The 16,991-nt window shown below is 39.2% G+C and overlaps 1 protein-coding gene across 2 annotated transcripts in view; it reads left to right on the forward strand.

Moving 5' to 3' along the window:
- Positions 1-11,372: 11,372 nt before the first annotated feature.
- The window catches only part of AK5 (adenylate kinase 5), a 228,262-nt gene continuing 222,643 nt past the window's right edge, over positions 11,373-16,991 (forward strand). Inside the window, exons 1-2 of one of the 2 annotated variants that reach the window (XM_036890337.2) lie at positions 11,373-11,798; positions 15,972-16,158. In XM_036890337.2, coding sequence (XP_036746232.1) covers positions 11,739-11,798; positions 15,972-16,158 — 247 coding nt within the window. In that variant the 5' untranslated portion in view covers positions 11,373-11,738. The remainder of the gene's footprint in view (positions 11,799-15,971; positions 16,159-16,991) is intronic. The other variant, XM_036890336.2, reaches the window with a different exon arrangement.

Raw genomic sequence — 16,991 nt, forward strand, 5'->3', positions numbered from 1 at the left:
TGGAAGTGAATATGCAGCTGCTGGCTGTGGATATACTTGAAATAAGAAGCAGATTTGTAGAATTGTATCACCAGTCCCTGACATTATCATGGATCAATATTTCAAATGATGCCTCATATAGACACTCAGCAATGGGCAGTGGCCATCAGCAGACCATGATAAATGGGTCAGTTGAATAATATAGGCCTTCTATATAGAATAAAATAATTTTGAATTGTAGTTAAATAAAGAGAACAGACAAATAAGAAAAAAATAGTATGTCAAATCCTTGAGAATGTCAGTAATATGTAGCAGAGATGTTCAAAACAGGCATCTTTTGCTATTAAGAAATAAAAAATTCTAAAGAATTTATAAAGAACAAAGTGTGTGGCAGTCTTAAGGGAAAAAAAGGGAACATTTAGGCTATACAGTCTGCAGCCTGGCTGACAAACAGATAAAGTAACCAGGATTTTGAAATTTAATGTACAGAGATGATATACAGCTATAAATCAAGAGTGTTTTTAAATTTCTCGCAACAACCAAGGCAGAAACAGTATAAGGAAGCAAACAGAAAGAGCTCATTTGCTTCATTGCATGGAGTGTGAAAGTGTATCTGTGAATCAGGATTCAAAAGGCAGAATTGTTCACATCACAAAGTTCATTGAAACATTTGGACATATTTATGTGTACATTCATATTGTACATAATAATTCAGGCACATTCATATAAATGGGAAAGTGGAGATGATGGCCTTTCCTACAAAATAAGGTATGATTGGCAGTATCAGTGGACATGAAAACTCTACAGGGCTGGTCACCAGTTTGGGGCCAGCACCTTACGGTCTTTGCCTCACTTGATGCCATGGAAGTGATGACAGCTAACCATCAAATCATGTTCACTCAATAGGGAGCCTAGGAATGTAACAGAGATTTTTGAGCTTTACTAATATTGCACACAGAAAGTGAAGTTACTTTGTTAATGAACAGTTTAAATCAGTATGTACTCTCAAACATTAGAATAATGGATATCAAATTGCTGCTATGGAAAATGTTTCTTACAAAGATTCAGCATGTTTATAGTGACTAGTCTGATGGCATAGGGCGCAAGTGAGATTGCCAGTGAAATCCATTCTTTTTTCAATGACTAAAACAGCCTGAAGATCTAGAGATTCACATCTTTTCAACCATTTAAGACTTTTGAGAGATTGTTCAATGAAATAGGTCAATAAATCCTTATTTACCCAGAACCTGGGAAACAACCCAAGCTTAAAAATTCTTACTTTAAAGTTGTTCTTAAGGACTTGCAACAGCTGGTTTTAATGTCTGGTTCACTGCCACAGTGTCAGTTTTACTTTAAGATGTAGAAGCAACTTCCTGAAGACAATGAGGAGAAAGTAAAAGTGGTGAAGTGGGAAATAGCAAAGGCAAACTGAGGCTTGGCTGCAGGAAAAGGGGGGCACCCCATCTCACACTCCACCAGCTTCTTTTCATTTCAGAGGCAAGATTGTTCCACCATCCTCCACAAGCTCAAATAGCAAACTGTTGCCACAGTTATATTTCAATGCAGAGATATTAATTATCATGCTCATTCTAGTATTTGATGTACTTTGACTCATAAAAACATCACTAAAAAAGGTTTGAACAAAATGCTACAGGACTTTATGGGAAGCAATTATTTCATGCTGCAGAAATGAAGAAAAGCTTTATGGGGATGATACTTCACCAAGAGCCTTGCAGCAGGAAGAATTCAGGCATGCAGAACTGGGGAAGTTTCCAGACAGAAAGAAGAACCCGAGCAAAGGCAAGGAGGCATCTAGGCAGCAGATCAGCTTAATCTGTGTTCCCAGTGTAGGAGAGGAAATAGCAGATAATTAGAATCAGATTCTTAAATGACAGAATAAGAAATTTCCTAGGCAATGAACTGGAATTAGGAGGCAGACAATTAAGATCGTTTCAACTCTGCACTTACCAGCTCAATCCCTCAATGAGTTAAAGATTAATATTATCAATTTTATAAAAGAGAAAACTGAGGCTTAGACTGGTTAATAACTTTTGGATATCAGATAGCTAGGTAAGACAGAGACAACGCTGTAAGTTAGGACTCATGGGGTATCTTCTTCCCACTCCACTGTAGTGTCCCTTGCTGCACTGTAAGCTTTGGTTTAGTACCTTCTTCTCTGCAGAGACCAGAAGCATTTTGCCACACTGGCTGTGTCTTTGTTTCCTAAAAACCTAGCATGGTATGTGGCATATAGTACACACTCAGTAAATGTTAGCTAAATGAAAGAATTAATGTCTAGCAGCCTGTCTTAATGGCAGAACTGGAGCATAGGAGAGAGGCCAACGCTGGAGATGTAGAAGTCCCCTGCTGAGGGGTCGTTGGTATAGGCACAACATTGATGAGCTGAAAGGTATTTGTAATAAATTCAAAGATCATTTAATGAATGTTGACTTTGGGGTGAGCATAAGGACACTTTTTCTTTTGGCTCTTAGTGACTGGTAGCTATCAAGTGCAAAGATGTCAGGGTGACTGTCCCCATGAAGCCACTAGGGCCATGTTAGGAAACACCTTTTAAAAGTGGATCCTCAGGATAACAGAGAGATGCAAAAATTTCCTCTTCTTCCACAAAGGCAGTTCCAACAATGAGACTTCCAACATTTCTTTAGCATTAATCTTCACAAATCACGTTTTCCTGTTTCTGAAAATTGCAAATAAGAATGCTGTGGAAGACAGAAAAAACACAATTCAACATTTCCTTAAATATACCATGGTTTCATGCTGTATTCCCTGAAGATGAGAGGAACGATGACCTCTGGGAATCCATTTGGAGCTTATAATTTGAAAATAGATTAACTGATGAAAGACTTTGTTTTGCTTTAAATCATGGAAGTGTAGCAACGGCCAACAGTTTTTTAGAAAGGCATGAACAAGGTCACAATAACCTTTTTCTGTCCTGATTATTGTTATTGTGCAAAACTAGTGACCAGGGACAGCTGAGTAGAAAGATACCTATCACCTAGAACCAATTATCAGGACTAGTACATACTCTCTCTTTGTTTGATTGATTTAAATTGTATCCTGCTTTCTAGCTGCAAGTATGAGAAACAAAAGCAAAGGCAAGTGAAATGCTCAAGCAGCAAATTACAGTTATGAAGAGATAAACTTGCATCTATAACTTGATGCAATTAGACCTCTCTTTCCCTGATCTAGGCTAGTCAATGTAGACGGGGTTTGAAAATGATAATCCTAAAAAGTAATGGAGCAAATAAATTTACAAATACATAGCACATCAAAAAATGAGGATGCAAATGCTCCCTGAAGAAATGATATTATTTATAAATCACTCAAATGATAATTTTAGAGTATTCATTATGTATATGACATTGATAAGCTGCATAGGGGTACAACCATAAAGACATATTTTGGGGGCTGGAGCAGATGATAGGAACAAACACACATAAATAAAGTACAAGGTACAATAGAGTTACAAGAACATCCTAGAGAGCACAAAGGAAGAAATTACTTAAATCCATTAGGGTTGAACACAGATGGCTTTTAAAAGAAGGTGCATTTAAGTGGATCCTTGTAGATATGGGAATATTTCACTAAGTGGAAAACAGAGGAAATTAATTATAAGCTAAAGGAATCAAATAAGTAAGGGCTCAGAAATTTTAAAAAAGTATAGGATGTATGTGATCAGTATAGTGGAAGATATACCTAGTAAGGTAAACTGGAATGAAATTACAGAGGGCTTGAAATTCTATGTTAAAATATTTGTGATTTATTCTCTACATCAGCACTTCCCAATAGAAGTTTCTGTGATGATAGAAACGTTCTATATCAGCACTATTCAACATGGTGGCCACTAGCCACATATGGTTATTTAGTACTTATAGTGTGGCTAGTTCAACTGAAAAACTGAAGTTTTAATTTTATTGTATTGAACTTATTATTAAATAATTAATGTATTAAATTTAAATAGTCATCTGTGGCTAGTACACCATATTGGACAGTGCAGACAATGGTAGCCACTAAAATTTTTGCACAAGAGATTGGCATGATTGGAGAAATGTTTTAGCATTAGTTTTCCTTTGCACAACCTAAAATGTTGATTCATTTGGGGAAAGGACCTCTTTAAATTAATCACTTCTCATGGAATCTCCACTCGATCTTCAGTTTATGATTCTATCTAATTTAAAAAGCAGTGTGACTGTTAATTAATTGTATTCAGAGGAACAGTTAATAGAGAAAACTGGCCAGACAGAATAGGTTTCTTTTAAAAAAACAGTGGCAGATGGTAAATTGTGGTAATTCAAAAAAATTTCTAGCATACCAACAAGAACATCTTGTGACTGTTGAAAAATAACACATTTCATTCCTTGGATGGAAACATATCTTATTCATCCTAAGCTGATTAATGTATGTATTACTAATAGATTGTTCATGGGACATATAGTAAAAACCCAAAATTAGGTAATGTAGACATTCAAAAGGGCATACTGGTTCTGACACATATGTGTGTTTAGGAATTTTAAGCCTCTAGGCTCACAGAATTGCCATCTGTTGATAATAATAAAAAAGAATAATAAAAACCCAAATGTGTTATTTGCATTCTGCAAAAACATTTTAAAAAGTTAATTTATGTCATATTTGTTTTTCTCTGGGGCCTATATGAGACTCAAAAAAGCTTTTATTTTAAAGCATGTCAGAATATATAAGTCAAAATGAAAATGCTTCTCTGTATTTTAGCTATAGCTTTTAAACCTAGAGGTTCCTTGTAATTCAAGCTGTTTTCTTATTTATACTTATCATAGCCAAATTAAGTTGACTGATGGAGACTAGATTTGATGAAATTACAGATTTCCCATTGGCAGGTAAAATATCTATACAAATGAATGGACATTGAAATTATAAACCTTAAGTTCCAAGTATGTTTCTGTAATAGGTGGAAATCCCTCTCTTCTACTTGCAGAAGTTTCTTTTCGTGTAACACGTAGGTTAACTTTGGGTCTTAGATGGTTGCTTTAAACCAAAGGTTGGGATGGAAACAGAATTGTGGTTCAATAAGTAGCAGGAAAAATTCATCCTATGTCAGACCCCCTTCAGAGCAAGTCAGAATTCCTTTCTGTGTATCTACTTTTGTAAGTTAGTGCGCTACTTCTGGCCAGTTAGTTAATAATCTCCTGCTATTCTCAGTCCAAAAAACATTTCTCTTTCCCTCAAATACCACATCCAATCTGTCAAGAAATTCTGTTTGTTCTACCTTCAAAATACATCTAGAATCTAACCAGTTCTCATCGTGCTGCTGACTTCATCTGTCATAGGAATCACATGGCCTCCCAACTGTTCCCTGCCGCTCCTACCTTGCTCTCTTATCTCTTCCTGAAACAGCATGTTCCTTTTAAAATGTAAGTCAGACCATGTTAGTTTGGGCTCAAAACTCCACTATATCCTGTTTCATTTAGAGTGAAAGTCCAAGAACTTACCACGCTTTACGAAGTCCGATGTGACTTGGCTGCACTGCTCTCAGCCCTTCTCCATCATCCTGCTCAGCCGTTCAGCTTTGTTTTGCCAGAACATGTCAGGCACCCTCCCTCCTGCAGACACCTAAACTGACTGCTCCTCCAGATATTGGCAGGGTTAATTTCCTCATGTTCTCAAATTACTGCCTGAATGTCAACTTCTCCATGATACCTTCTCTCACCACTCTAAAATTGTCACCAGCCTCTGGCCCTCTTTTCTTTCCTCTACTTGTTCTTTTCCCTCAGCACTTATCACCTTCTAACAAATAATACACTTACCTATGATTATGTTGTTTATTATTTCCCCCTTCTAGGCACAAGTTCCATGTACGTGTTTTATTCATCTGTGTGCCTGGCAGCACGGTGTGCCAGCAATGCTGGACACAAAGTAGGGACTCAAGGAATAACTGGATGAGTTATTATAAAAGACTATTTTCATTGTAATTTGTGTAGCTTAATCATGTATGTATAAATCCTTATATTTCTAAACATTACAAAGACATTGCTTGAGCTAGATTTTCTTAGCACCTAAAGATAACCCCACATAGTAAATAAGGAATCCTTATAAATGGCATTAACACTTTCAAGTTATCTTGGTATACTTAAAAAGGCTCCAAGTTTGTTTTAAAAAATATTAGAAAGTTTACTTTTTCCTGCTAGGGTATCTTTCTAAATTTCTTTGGCTGAATTCTAAGCATTCTCTAGCTCCAGATAGAGACAGTTCATTCTTGCATTCATGTGTATGTACTTTAGGCCAGGCAATGTCCAAAGCACCAGGAATATCATGATTTCTAGGACACAGTCCCTGTTAATGAGAAGTTCAGAACCTTACCATGAGAGAGACTAAGCTATAACCAAATTATTACTTACAAACACGTAGTGTTTTCAGCAAATCTGACTCAAGTGTAGTAATAAAGGCACAAGCAAAGAACTGATCAAAAGTTGCAAGTTCACTTTTGATCTACTTATTAATTAATAAAATAGCATGGAACAGTTTAGGAGGGCATGGAATTTAAGAATGAGATGGTCTTGGATTTGAATCCCATACTTCACCATCTCTCCCTTCTTATCATGTATCTTTTTATTGAAACAGAGTATATTTACAGATGAGAGTTGGTTCTACAGATAAATGAGTTCTCACAAGATGAGCATATCCATGTAACCTGCAAGCAAATCAAGGAATAGGACATTAGTAGTATCCCCCAAACCCTCCTTGAGTTCTCTCTCAGTCGCTCCCCTATGGATAACCTCTATGCTAACAGTAAAGATTGGTTTTGCCTGTTTTTGTTCTTTATATAAATGAAATAATACAGTTTTGTGCCTGCTTTTTACTCGATATTATGTTTGTGAGACCTGTCTGTATTGTCGTGTAGCTAACATATGCACAGACTGTTCCCACTGTTTAGAATATTACATTTTGTGAATATAACACAATTTATGTGCTATATTGTGGGGGAACATTGGAATAGTTTGCAGTTTGGGGCTAATACATATCTTTTGGTGAATACAAAAAATATGCATGGTCACATACTATGTTGATAGATAGTGACTACACTAGAGGGGATGAGGATTTAATAATACGGGTAACTGTTGAAACACTGTGGTTGTATATTTGAAACAAACATAAGATTGCATATCAATGATACGTTAATAAAAAATAATATATATGCTCGGCTTTAACAGTGATTTCCAAACAGTTTTCCAAAGTGGTTTTGCAAGTTTACATTCCCCCAGAAGTGTAGGTGAGTTCTAGTTACTCCAAAGCCTCATTAACATTGGTATGTACTGTCCTTTTCAAAGTAATCATGCTGGTGAGTATATAGTGGTATCACATTGTTTAATTTGCTTTTTTCTAGTGACTAATTAAATTACTACCTTTCACATATTTATTGGCCATTTGAATTTGAATTTGGAGATCCTCTTTTGTGAAGCATCTGGTAAGTCTTTTGTCCACTTTTCTATTGGATTGTCTTTTCCTTATTGATTTATAGATACTCTTTATACATTCAAGTTCTTTATTGGATATAAATATTGCAAATAGTGTCTGCTAAGTCTTTTGTCCACTTTTCCATTGGATTGTGTTTTTCTTATTGATTTATAAATGTTCTTTATATACTCAAGTCCTTTATTGGATAAAAGTATCACAAATAGTTCCTCCTACTAACGGAGTGCCTTTTTGTTCTCAATGGTGTCCTTTGAGGAACAGAAGTTACCACTTAATATAGTCTGACTTATAATTTATGCTTTTACTACAAATACCTTTAATGACTAAGAAATCTTAGTCTACTTACTGGTCACAAACATCTTCTCCTATGCTTTCTTCTAAAAGCTTTATGACCTTACTGCTTATAGTTAGACCTGAAATCCATCTGGAATTGATTTTTGGGCATACATTTCAATCAATTTTATTTGTGTGATATGAGACTTCAAGTTATTGTGTGAATTAAATTAAACTGTGGTAAAGTGCATTATATATTAACCCTCATGACATGTAAGACACTGCACTAGGCACTCTGGCAGATACGAAGATAAATTGCTTCCAAATAATAGCCTATTAAAAGACACATGCAGGTTTTTTTTATTAAGGTATCATTGATATACACTCTTCTGAAGGTTTCACAAGAAAAACAATGTGGTCATTACATTCACCCTTATTACCAAGTCCCCCCCATACCCCACTGCAGTCACTGTCCATCAGAAGACACATGCAGTTTTGCAAATATTCTATAAGACAGACAATGACAAATAGTATAATAGAATCATAAACAAATGCATGATTGTGAGGTAGCAGCAAAAGTATAAATAATGGAAGAAAAAGGAATTATGAAGAAAAGGACCCAAGTTAGAAGGGAGAGGAGAGAAAGTAGGACTCAGCAAAGTGGGTAAAAATTAAGTTATGATGGATTTTTTAATAAGAAATTTTAAATTAAGAATGAAAAATATGATTCCTTCTTAGTAAGGATGTGGTAAAACTGGAATACTCAACCACTCAAAATATTGCTCATGGCATTACAAATGGACTAGAACTTTCTGGAAATCTGATAAATTAAGAACAAAATGAATTTTCCATTTTATCCAATAATCCCACTTTAGCACAATTTTCTGAGAAATAGTAAAAAATGTGAAAATATATGCACAGAATTCTTTATACCAGAATTATATTGTTTATTGGTAATGGTAATATAAATGGTACAAATACCATTATTATGTTTAGTAGCATTACAGCAGAAGCAGCCAAAATGTGCAGCCATAGGAGAAAATGGTTAAGTTGCTTATGTCAAAGCTTCTGAATAAACTCATACAAAGCCATCTTGAAAGATGGCTATGTAGAGCATGGATATGTGTGTAATTATAATTATGATGATGTTTCTGAAACACTATGTATTTGGGAAAAATGTTGGAGGGGAATACAGATAAAAAATGAATAATTATTTATGGTGGTAAAGAAATGCTGAAATGTTTTAGGGTGGTAAAAGAAAAGTCCATTTTTAAAACTTCCTCTGCTGCTTTCAGCAAACAGTCTGGACTGTGCCCCCAGCTTCAAATCAACATTTGAGCCTGTTTGACATTCATCATTACATTTATGACTATCTGATATGTTCTTGCTTAAGTCTTGGTGGGGCAGGACAGGGCAGGCAGAGGTAATTGCTTATCTGCTCTTTGTTTATCCCTATCTGATGTTGTTTAGTCATTTTAACTTGCCTACTGTCTACCTGCATTTCTTATATGATCCTTCTAGAAAATGCAAGTTCCCTGACAACATGGATCATGACTGTCTCTTTCACTGCTCTATTTCAGAACATAGCACACTCTCCCCACATGGAAGCAGAACTTCTTGGTGACAACGGATGTGCACTAATCATCTTGACTTGTTAGATGCACAAATGCACAAAATGGGCAAAGGGCCATGAACCCTTTATATACCCACCCCTAGAATTTCATATCAGGGAATGATGGGCCAGCTTTCCCATGGTCAGGATGTCTTTGCTATTCCTTGTACTTTCTCTTTCCTTTCTTCCAAACCATCAGCCTGCCTTTTGAGCATTATACTTCCCACACATAGCCCTTCCGGACAAGGCCACAACACCTTTGTAAAAGTACTTACGAACATTCTGCCTCTTTCGTATATATGGAACACACTGAAAAACACTGATTGACAATGCATAAGGCTACCTGAAAATTTGCCACATCTCTGGTTACTTTGTTTTCCAGGCTATCTAGAATATTTAATGCAATGCAGCCTTCCTTACCTCCTCTTTTTATAGAAGCAACTTGCCACTCTTGCCCAGCTACACTAAAGTGTATTTAGAATCACATTATCTATTTAGGATACATTCCTCCTCAGGAGGGAGGATGTGAGCTGTGCCCTCCCAGATTTTTTTCTAGAAAGGGCGACCTTGAAAGTTCCTACAGAAAGTGGCCTCTTCAGTTCTAGGTGCTTCACATCAGCTGTGCCTGCTCACAAAGGCTTCATGCCATGGATCCTTATACTTCTCAAGCATTGTTGCATAGGGAAGAGACAATGCTTCACTACTGCGGTAACCTGCTCTTAAATAAGGCAAAGAACATCACAAGCCAGGACTGTAAGTGGTGTGGCATACCTGAGGGCAGAAACCAGTTTCTGTGGAACTGCAACACCTGCCTCGTTTAAGGCTAGCATGTGACACATGGTTTCACAAGTGTTTGGAAAACTTCATTTTACTTTACAAAACTCAGTTAATTAATTCTTGAGTACTCAACAAAATTGCAGCTATAGTTAAGCTTTGAGTAGCAATTGTTTGTGTGACAAGAAATAAAACCAAGAAAAGATCTACAAAGATGAACATGAAATGGACAGTCAGACATTGGTTTTTGGAAGTAGTTGGAGAGTTCCCTCTCTCCCTGGCCAGACTCCAGATGTCAGTCCCTATCAGAGCCTCCTTTTCTCTCACATACCTTCCCACACTGTCAGGCCTTGCACAGTTAGAGGCCGTATTCTAGGATGGCATGAAACATCTTTCAAAGAGGCAAGGAAAAGACATCTTATTGGGGGAAATGAGTAGTCATCTTGGAAGCTAGGAGAGGGATGTTACCTTGATAACAGCCTGTACCAGGAAAGTTCTTTACCCTAATGGCCATCTTCCACACCCAGCTAAACTCGCCCAAGGGTGTTCTGACAGCCCATGGTCCACTAACTACACACTGTCAGATCTTACTGGCATGGCATCCACCCCTAAGCACGCTTCCAAATTTAAGGCGTCTCCAGCTCTCCACCACCCACTTCTCTCCTACACCTTCCCGAGCCTCTCTGTGGAGATAATTAACTGGTTGACTACTTCCTAATACTTCTGTTCTATGAAGATTTCAGGCCCACTCTAAGGCATATACTGAAATCTGCAAGGAATTGTGACACTGACAGGGAAAAAGTTCGAAACCAGCTAGCGAAAATTTTCTAAAAGAAATGACGAAGATCTAAAAACTATCTTAAGGGAATGAATTCCACACCGTAAGTTTCCTTTTGTTATTGCCCTCAGCTCCCTATTATGAAAAATCTGTAACTTTCAGGAATAAATGATAAATTCTGTGACAAGTGTCTTCCTGGGAACCCCGTGGGGACGCAGAAGTAACCGTGTGCGTGTGTGGAAGGTCCAGAGAAGCGAAAGGGTCGAAGATTCCTGGAACCCCCGATTCTATTCCTTTGGCCACCTCGCTCCAGGTTGTCGCGTCCCTGGGGCGGCGCGCAGGGAAGCGCAGCGCCGGGGCGGCGAGGCGGCCGGGAGAGATGCGTCTGCGAGGCCCCGGCGCGCGCCCGTCCCCACCCCCGCACCCCGCGCCCGCCCGCACGGCGTGACTGGCCGCCGCCGCAGACCCGGCTCGGAGAGGCGCGGAGCGCGGGGCGCTGAACGGGAGAAGCCGGAGGGCTGCCGCCTTGCCTTCGCCGCGCAGTCCGCCCTCCTCCGCTCCCTCCGCCCCTCCTCTGGCGGCCGCGCTGCCTGGGAGTCCTGGAAGCCGCTGCTTCGAGCCCGCAGCTCGGACGCGGGGACCAGCACTGAGGCGGGGAAGCCGGGAGCGCGGAGACCACAGCCCCGAGGACAGACGGAGGGCGCCCGGGCCTGGGCGCGCCGAGCCGAGCGTGTGAGGGTCTGCGCGTGAGAGCGAGGGCTGCACCCGTGCTCGACGCAGACCCCGCCAGCCCCAGCCCAGTAGCGGCAGCCCGGAGCCTCCCCGCCTGCGCTCCAAGGCACGCGCGGCACAGCCATGAACACCAACGATGCCAAGGAGTACCTGGCCCGGAGGGAAATCCCTCAGCTTTTCGAGGTAGGGGGCTCGGGCCGGCAGAGAGGCGGGAGGATCGCGGGAGGCGTCTCCGGGGTTCGGGGCGAGGAAGCCGCGCCGAGACCCACCTTGCCTGCGCGGGGCATGGAAGTGAAGGGGCTTGCAGAAGCTCGCCCGCCCGGGGATAGACGCCTTTCCTGGGCGTTTCCGGGGTCCTTGTCCGATGGCTGGACTCGGAAGCCTCAGCTCGCAGTTCAAGTTTCGGTGTTGGAGCGGGTTCTGGAGGCAGGCTGCGCCCGGCGCACCCGTCGGATGCGGACACCCAGGGGGAGGTGCAGGCAGCGGCCGGCCGCGCTCTCTGCGGGCGAGGGCCCGGCCAGGTGGGTACGAGCAAGGACCCGAAACTGGAGTCGAGAGTCCGCGCACCGAGGTCGGGCCCCGGCGGTGAAGAAGTGTGGGTTAAAGCAGCCCTTCCCGGAGTTAGCTTGGAGGAGAGGGATGAAGATGCGAAGCCCAAACCCAGACCCATCTAGTGCGGCGCTACCTCGCGGATGGCAGGCACCCAACGCGGCTCCGCGCTTTCGGTGAATGAACTCCTGAGCATGTCTTCCCGTCGCCGGGGAGGGGATGATTCTCCGTCCTCGCCTCCCCGGCGGTGGAAAGCGAGACCGAGAGGGAGCCGCGAGGCGGGCGTGACTCCTGTTGCTCTGTCCTCAGACCGCATCCCAGCCATCAGCTGAACCAGGGACCCGGGGCATGGGGGACACACTTGGGCAATGTGGGAGAGGCGGCTTGAGAAATGAACTGAAGGTACCTTGGTTAGCTCTCAACCACAGCCTCCGTCGCGCATGTTTTGCTTCCTTTCCTTCCCTGTTTGAATTTTAGAACATTCCTGAATCCTGTGTGCTTTTGCTTAGGTTAAAAAAAGAAGAATGGAAGGGAGCCAAGCCTCTTAGAGTGAGCCCTGAATGGGGAATTCCGTTCACTGCTATCCTGGCCCCCATTTCTGAATGATGATAGGCTGTAAAACTGATAGAGTAAACTAAGGTCGTGAGTTGTTCTTTCTCCTGTTTGGTGGGTTTGTTCTGCTAAAAGAAATTTGACACCACCACCTGAAAATAATTTTGCCCCTGTTTTTCTAAATTGTCTTTAAAATGGGCCTCCATTATTATGAATCTTTATTTTCTCTCGCCTCTGTAAGCTATCATTTTCTGGTCCATTGAAACCAAGATTTCCAGTAAACCACCCGCTGAGCACAGGCGTGGTGTGTGAAATCCAGCAAGTGTGTTACTTGTGCTTGAAAGTAATCAGGGGGGTTGCATTAGGACAGTTCTTGGAAGGTATCTAGGATTCATATCAGGATGTTTTCTTTTTTTCTTTTTTTTTAAATTTTCAAGAAGTAAATAATGGAATGAAGAGATGAAGAGTTTAGTCAGAAATACTACAACTGAGATCAATTTCATCCCTTCACTTCTACAAGAATAATTAGAAACATCTGCAGGAGGGTCACCTGATTGCAAAGTTCTGCTTAAGAATACATCTTTTTTCCTTTATAAATGTGGGTAAATGTTCCTCCTTGGTAACCACAGAGAATTTTGATAGTTCATGAAAACCACTATGTATGGGAATACGTGATGGCAGGCATTTTTGTTCAGGTGTCACTTTTTTTGTTGGCTTTTCTGCACATGAGTGGGATGTTTTAAAATACTGCACACCCAAAAAAGGAAGTCACCCTGCTTAGGTGAAATGCAGTGACACCGTGTACTTAAATGTAGGACTGGACAATGGGAAGATGGAAGGAGACTGCTGGTAATATCCAAAGACTCCATCCTTCTAATTCTTAAAGAATCAGGGCAAGAGCAAAGTAAAACCTATTCTCCATATGATTAGCGTAGACAGCAAAAACAAATGCTTTAAGTGTCCAAACTTGACTTTCTCCCTCAAAACTACAATATAAGTATACAAATTTCTAGTATATGAAGTTTAGCAATTAAGTATCTATCAAACCCCAAACAGCTCCAGCTGTGGATATTAAACACCAACATTTGGACATACACAAAGTGACTGATTGTTGAATCTACACATTGTCAACCTACCAGATGTATCTAATGGAACTTTTCAGATTTATTACTAACTTGAGACATCAGATAGGATGGAATATCTCTTGTAGGTTCAAGTTTGAAATGTGTTCACATTTTTAGATTAAATGTTTAAAATAAAAAACCACTTTCCTCTGATTTTGTCATGAGTTCTTAACTCTAACTAACCATTTGGTGTATATATTGATCCTATATTACTGTACCTTAGTACAGAGATTTGGCAATTAATATCAATACTGGGGAAAGTCAAATTAGATTATTCAAGTTCTCAAAGGATTAACTCAAAGAGACTGAGTGATAATATTGACTAGTTATCTTGGATCCCTGATCGTGGCTGATTATTAAAAGGAAAGATTTAAATTATCCATGAAGGAGTGGAACCCAATTCCCCCTTCTAAAATCAGTACCCTTAGAGGAGTCAGATTTGATTAGGGAAGCTGGAAATGAATATTTTCCAGTAAAAAAAAAATCTCCATTGAGTATGTTCACTCATTTTAGGCAATAATAGGGATTAGAAAAAAAGTTTCTAATCTTCAGTGATTCATATTGTAGTTGGATTAAGTGTGGGGCATAGGTAATCTGGCAGTTTTTATCCCATATCATATTTTGGCAAGAAACAGATGAATATGTGGGTTTTGCAATCAGAAGCCTAGTGGTGGAAACCTGGGCCTATAGTTTGCAGCTGAGTAACATTGATCATCATACTAACGTTTCTGAGCCATAATTTCAAAATCTATAAAATGCAAAAATAATGCCACATCTTGACAGTGCATTGTGTAAGCTAAGGCACACAAAGAGAAACACGGCCACAGTTAGCTATAATAACATGGGAGGAATGTGATGAATTAAACACTGTGTGAGTGTGTGTGTGTGTGTGTGTGTGTGTGTGTGTAACAGATCTTGACTCTTGACGCACAAATTGTATGTGGATGCCCAGGTTATTTTTTTCCTTTCCCTCTGCAAATGAGCTCCTCTGATTCAACCCACATTGTGTAGGATTTCAGAGAACAAAGATACCAGTTAAGAACTGCTTATCATTTTGAGCAAATTGCACGAGAATAATTTGAAAATAAAATACCATATTTAGGAAAGATGTCAGCCTTTGAAAAGGGTGTGTGTTTTGTGCATTAATAAGTTAAATTGGTGATAATCATCAGTATGCTTTTTTCATGAAATATTCTAAGCAAAAATATTTTTCATATCAGTCCAATTCCAAAGAGCTAGTATTTCCATATTTGTAGCATTTTTAGAAACTAATACACTAATACATGTGGCACGTTGGGCACCAAGTTTTTCTCTGAAACTTCAGTGGATATTGTAGGTGACTTCAAGTAGCACTTTTTTGAGTTGCAGACTTTATGTATTGAGTGAATTTTCTGTCCTAATTAGAAAACAGTCCAATATGCACCTACTATGTACCAGGCAAAGTGTCAGGGGCTAGAGACTGAAAAAATACATAAGACCCACACTGTGTTGTTGAGGAGTTTATAGTTTAGAAGAGGAGACCAACACATAAATAAATGGTTTCAGTATAAATTATGGGTAAGGTGGTTTTTTCTGATACCATGGAACACAGAAAAAGGTGTCTACCAGCCAATCTGGGGGCTCAGGGGAGTCTTCTTGATGATAATAATACTAACTAAAGCCACCAATAACATTTATTTTATATTTGCTATGTGCCAGGCATTTAATATGTATTTTATAAATATTAAATTTTTTAGTCCTATAAACAAAACCTCTGAGGTAAGTATTATTGGTCCCATTTAAAGATGAAGAAACAGGCTTGGAGACTTGAAGGACCTGTAGAATGAGATAAATAATAGCTTGGGTATTTTTACATACTGCACTTTATCTCACTTTGATAGGGCTCTTCCATTTTTAAATGTACAGTTGCCTGAATTGTTTAAAGGCAAAGAATTCTGCACGGAAAAGTAATTGGTCAAGAATTTAAGGGGTTATCTTAATTATTCAATCAGATCATAATTGCAGCTCTAATTCTTTATCAACAAACAAATGCAAAGAACAAAACCGTCCAGAATTTGAAGATGAGGGATTATTTTAACATAGGTGATTTTAAAACATATTTTGTATGTACATATTTTGTTGTGTGTTTCAGAGCCTTTTGAATGGACTGATGTGTTCTAAGCCTGAAGATCCAGTAGAGTACTTGGAAAGTTGTTTACAGAAAGTAAAGGAGCTGGGTGGCTGTGACAAAGTGAAATGGGATACATTTGTCAGCCAGGAAAAGAAGACTTTACCTCCACTCAATGGAGGACAGTCAAGGAGATCCTTCCTAAGAAATGGTAATGTATATGTAGAATAATACACAGTTTATAATAATAGCAGATCTCTTTAAAACATACTGTATAGACTATAGGCAGTGATTTAATTTATTAGGTTTCCAAATGCTGGGAAAGATATGTAGCCCTGGAATATGATTGATCTCCCTCTGCTACTGATTTAATCATCTCCGTGATGAACAAAATTACATACTGTTGTCCAGCACTTCACTAAAGGCTTAATGAAATTTTATATTACTGACTTCATTATTTTGCAAAATGAATTGCATTAGCAAACTTTGACTTTTTCTTAAAAGTACAAATAGGATTTTTCCAAATAAATGAGTAGATGACAGACAAAATTAATAGTTATTATGTAACAATTCAACATTTTCTTATTAGCTGGGAAGAGATTTGACTTACTAATACATTTCCAAATTCAGGCTTCATATTAATGCATACACATAAATGCATGTAAAGTTAATACTAATTAATTCAGTAAGGAGTTATTAAGCTAGTGAATGCTGTACATTATATTAGGCATTTGGATGCTCAATGAAAGAAGTAGAAGACATGAATTTGTTTAACAATTTTAGGAATAGTTTGGAACTAAGAACTGAAGTTTGCTAGAGAAAATTCATGGTATTCTGATCACTTTCTGAAATATGTGCTTATCAAAATTAATGGTTCAATATCAGCCAACCAGCCTTCTAGGCTCTGGATGAAATTGAGAAGTATAATAGTATGTACAAAATGGAATCAGTTTCAGTTGGGGGAAGCTAAATTAATTCTTTCTGGCCAAGATCATTATATTTTCAAAATTTAAACCATTCTAAAAAATTCCACCACAAAAAGTT

Source organism: Manis pentadactyla, chromosome 4, assembly GCF_030020395.1.
Source record: "Manis pentadactyla isolate mManPen7 chromosome 4, mManPen7.hap1, whole genome shotgun sequence".
NCBI classification, from domain to species: domain Eukaryota; kingdom Metazoa; phylum Chordata; class Mammalia; order Pholidota; family Manidae; genus Manis; species Manis pentadactyla.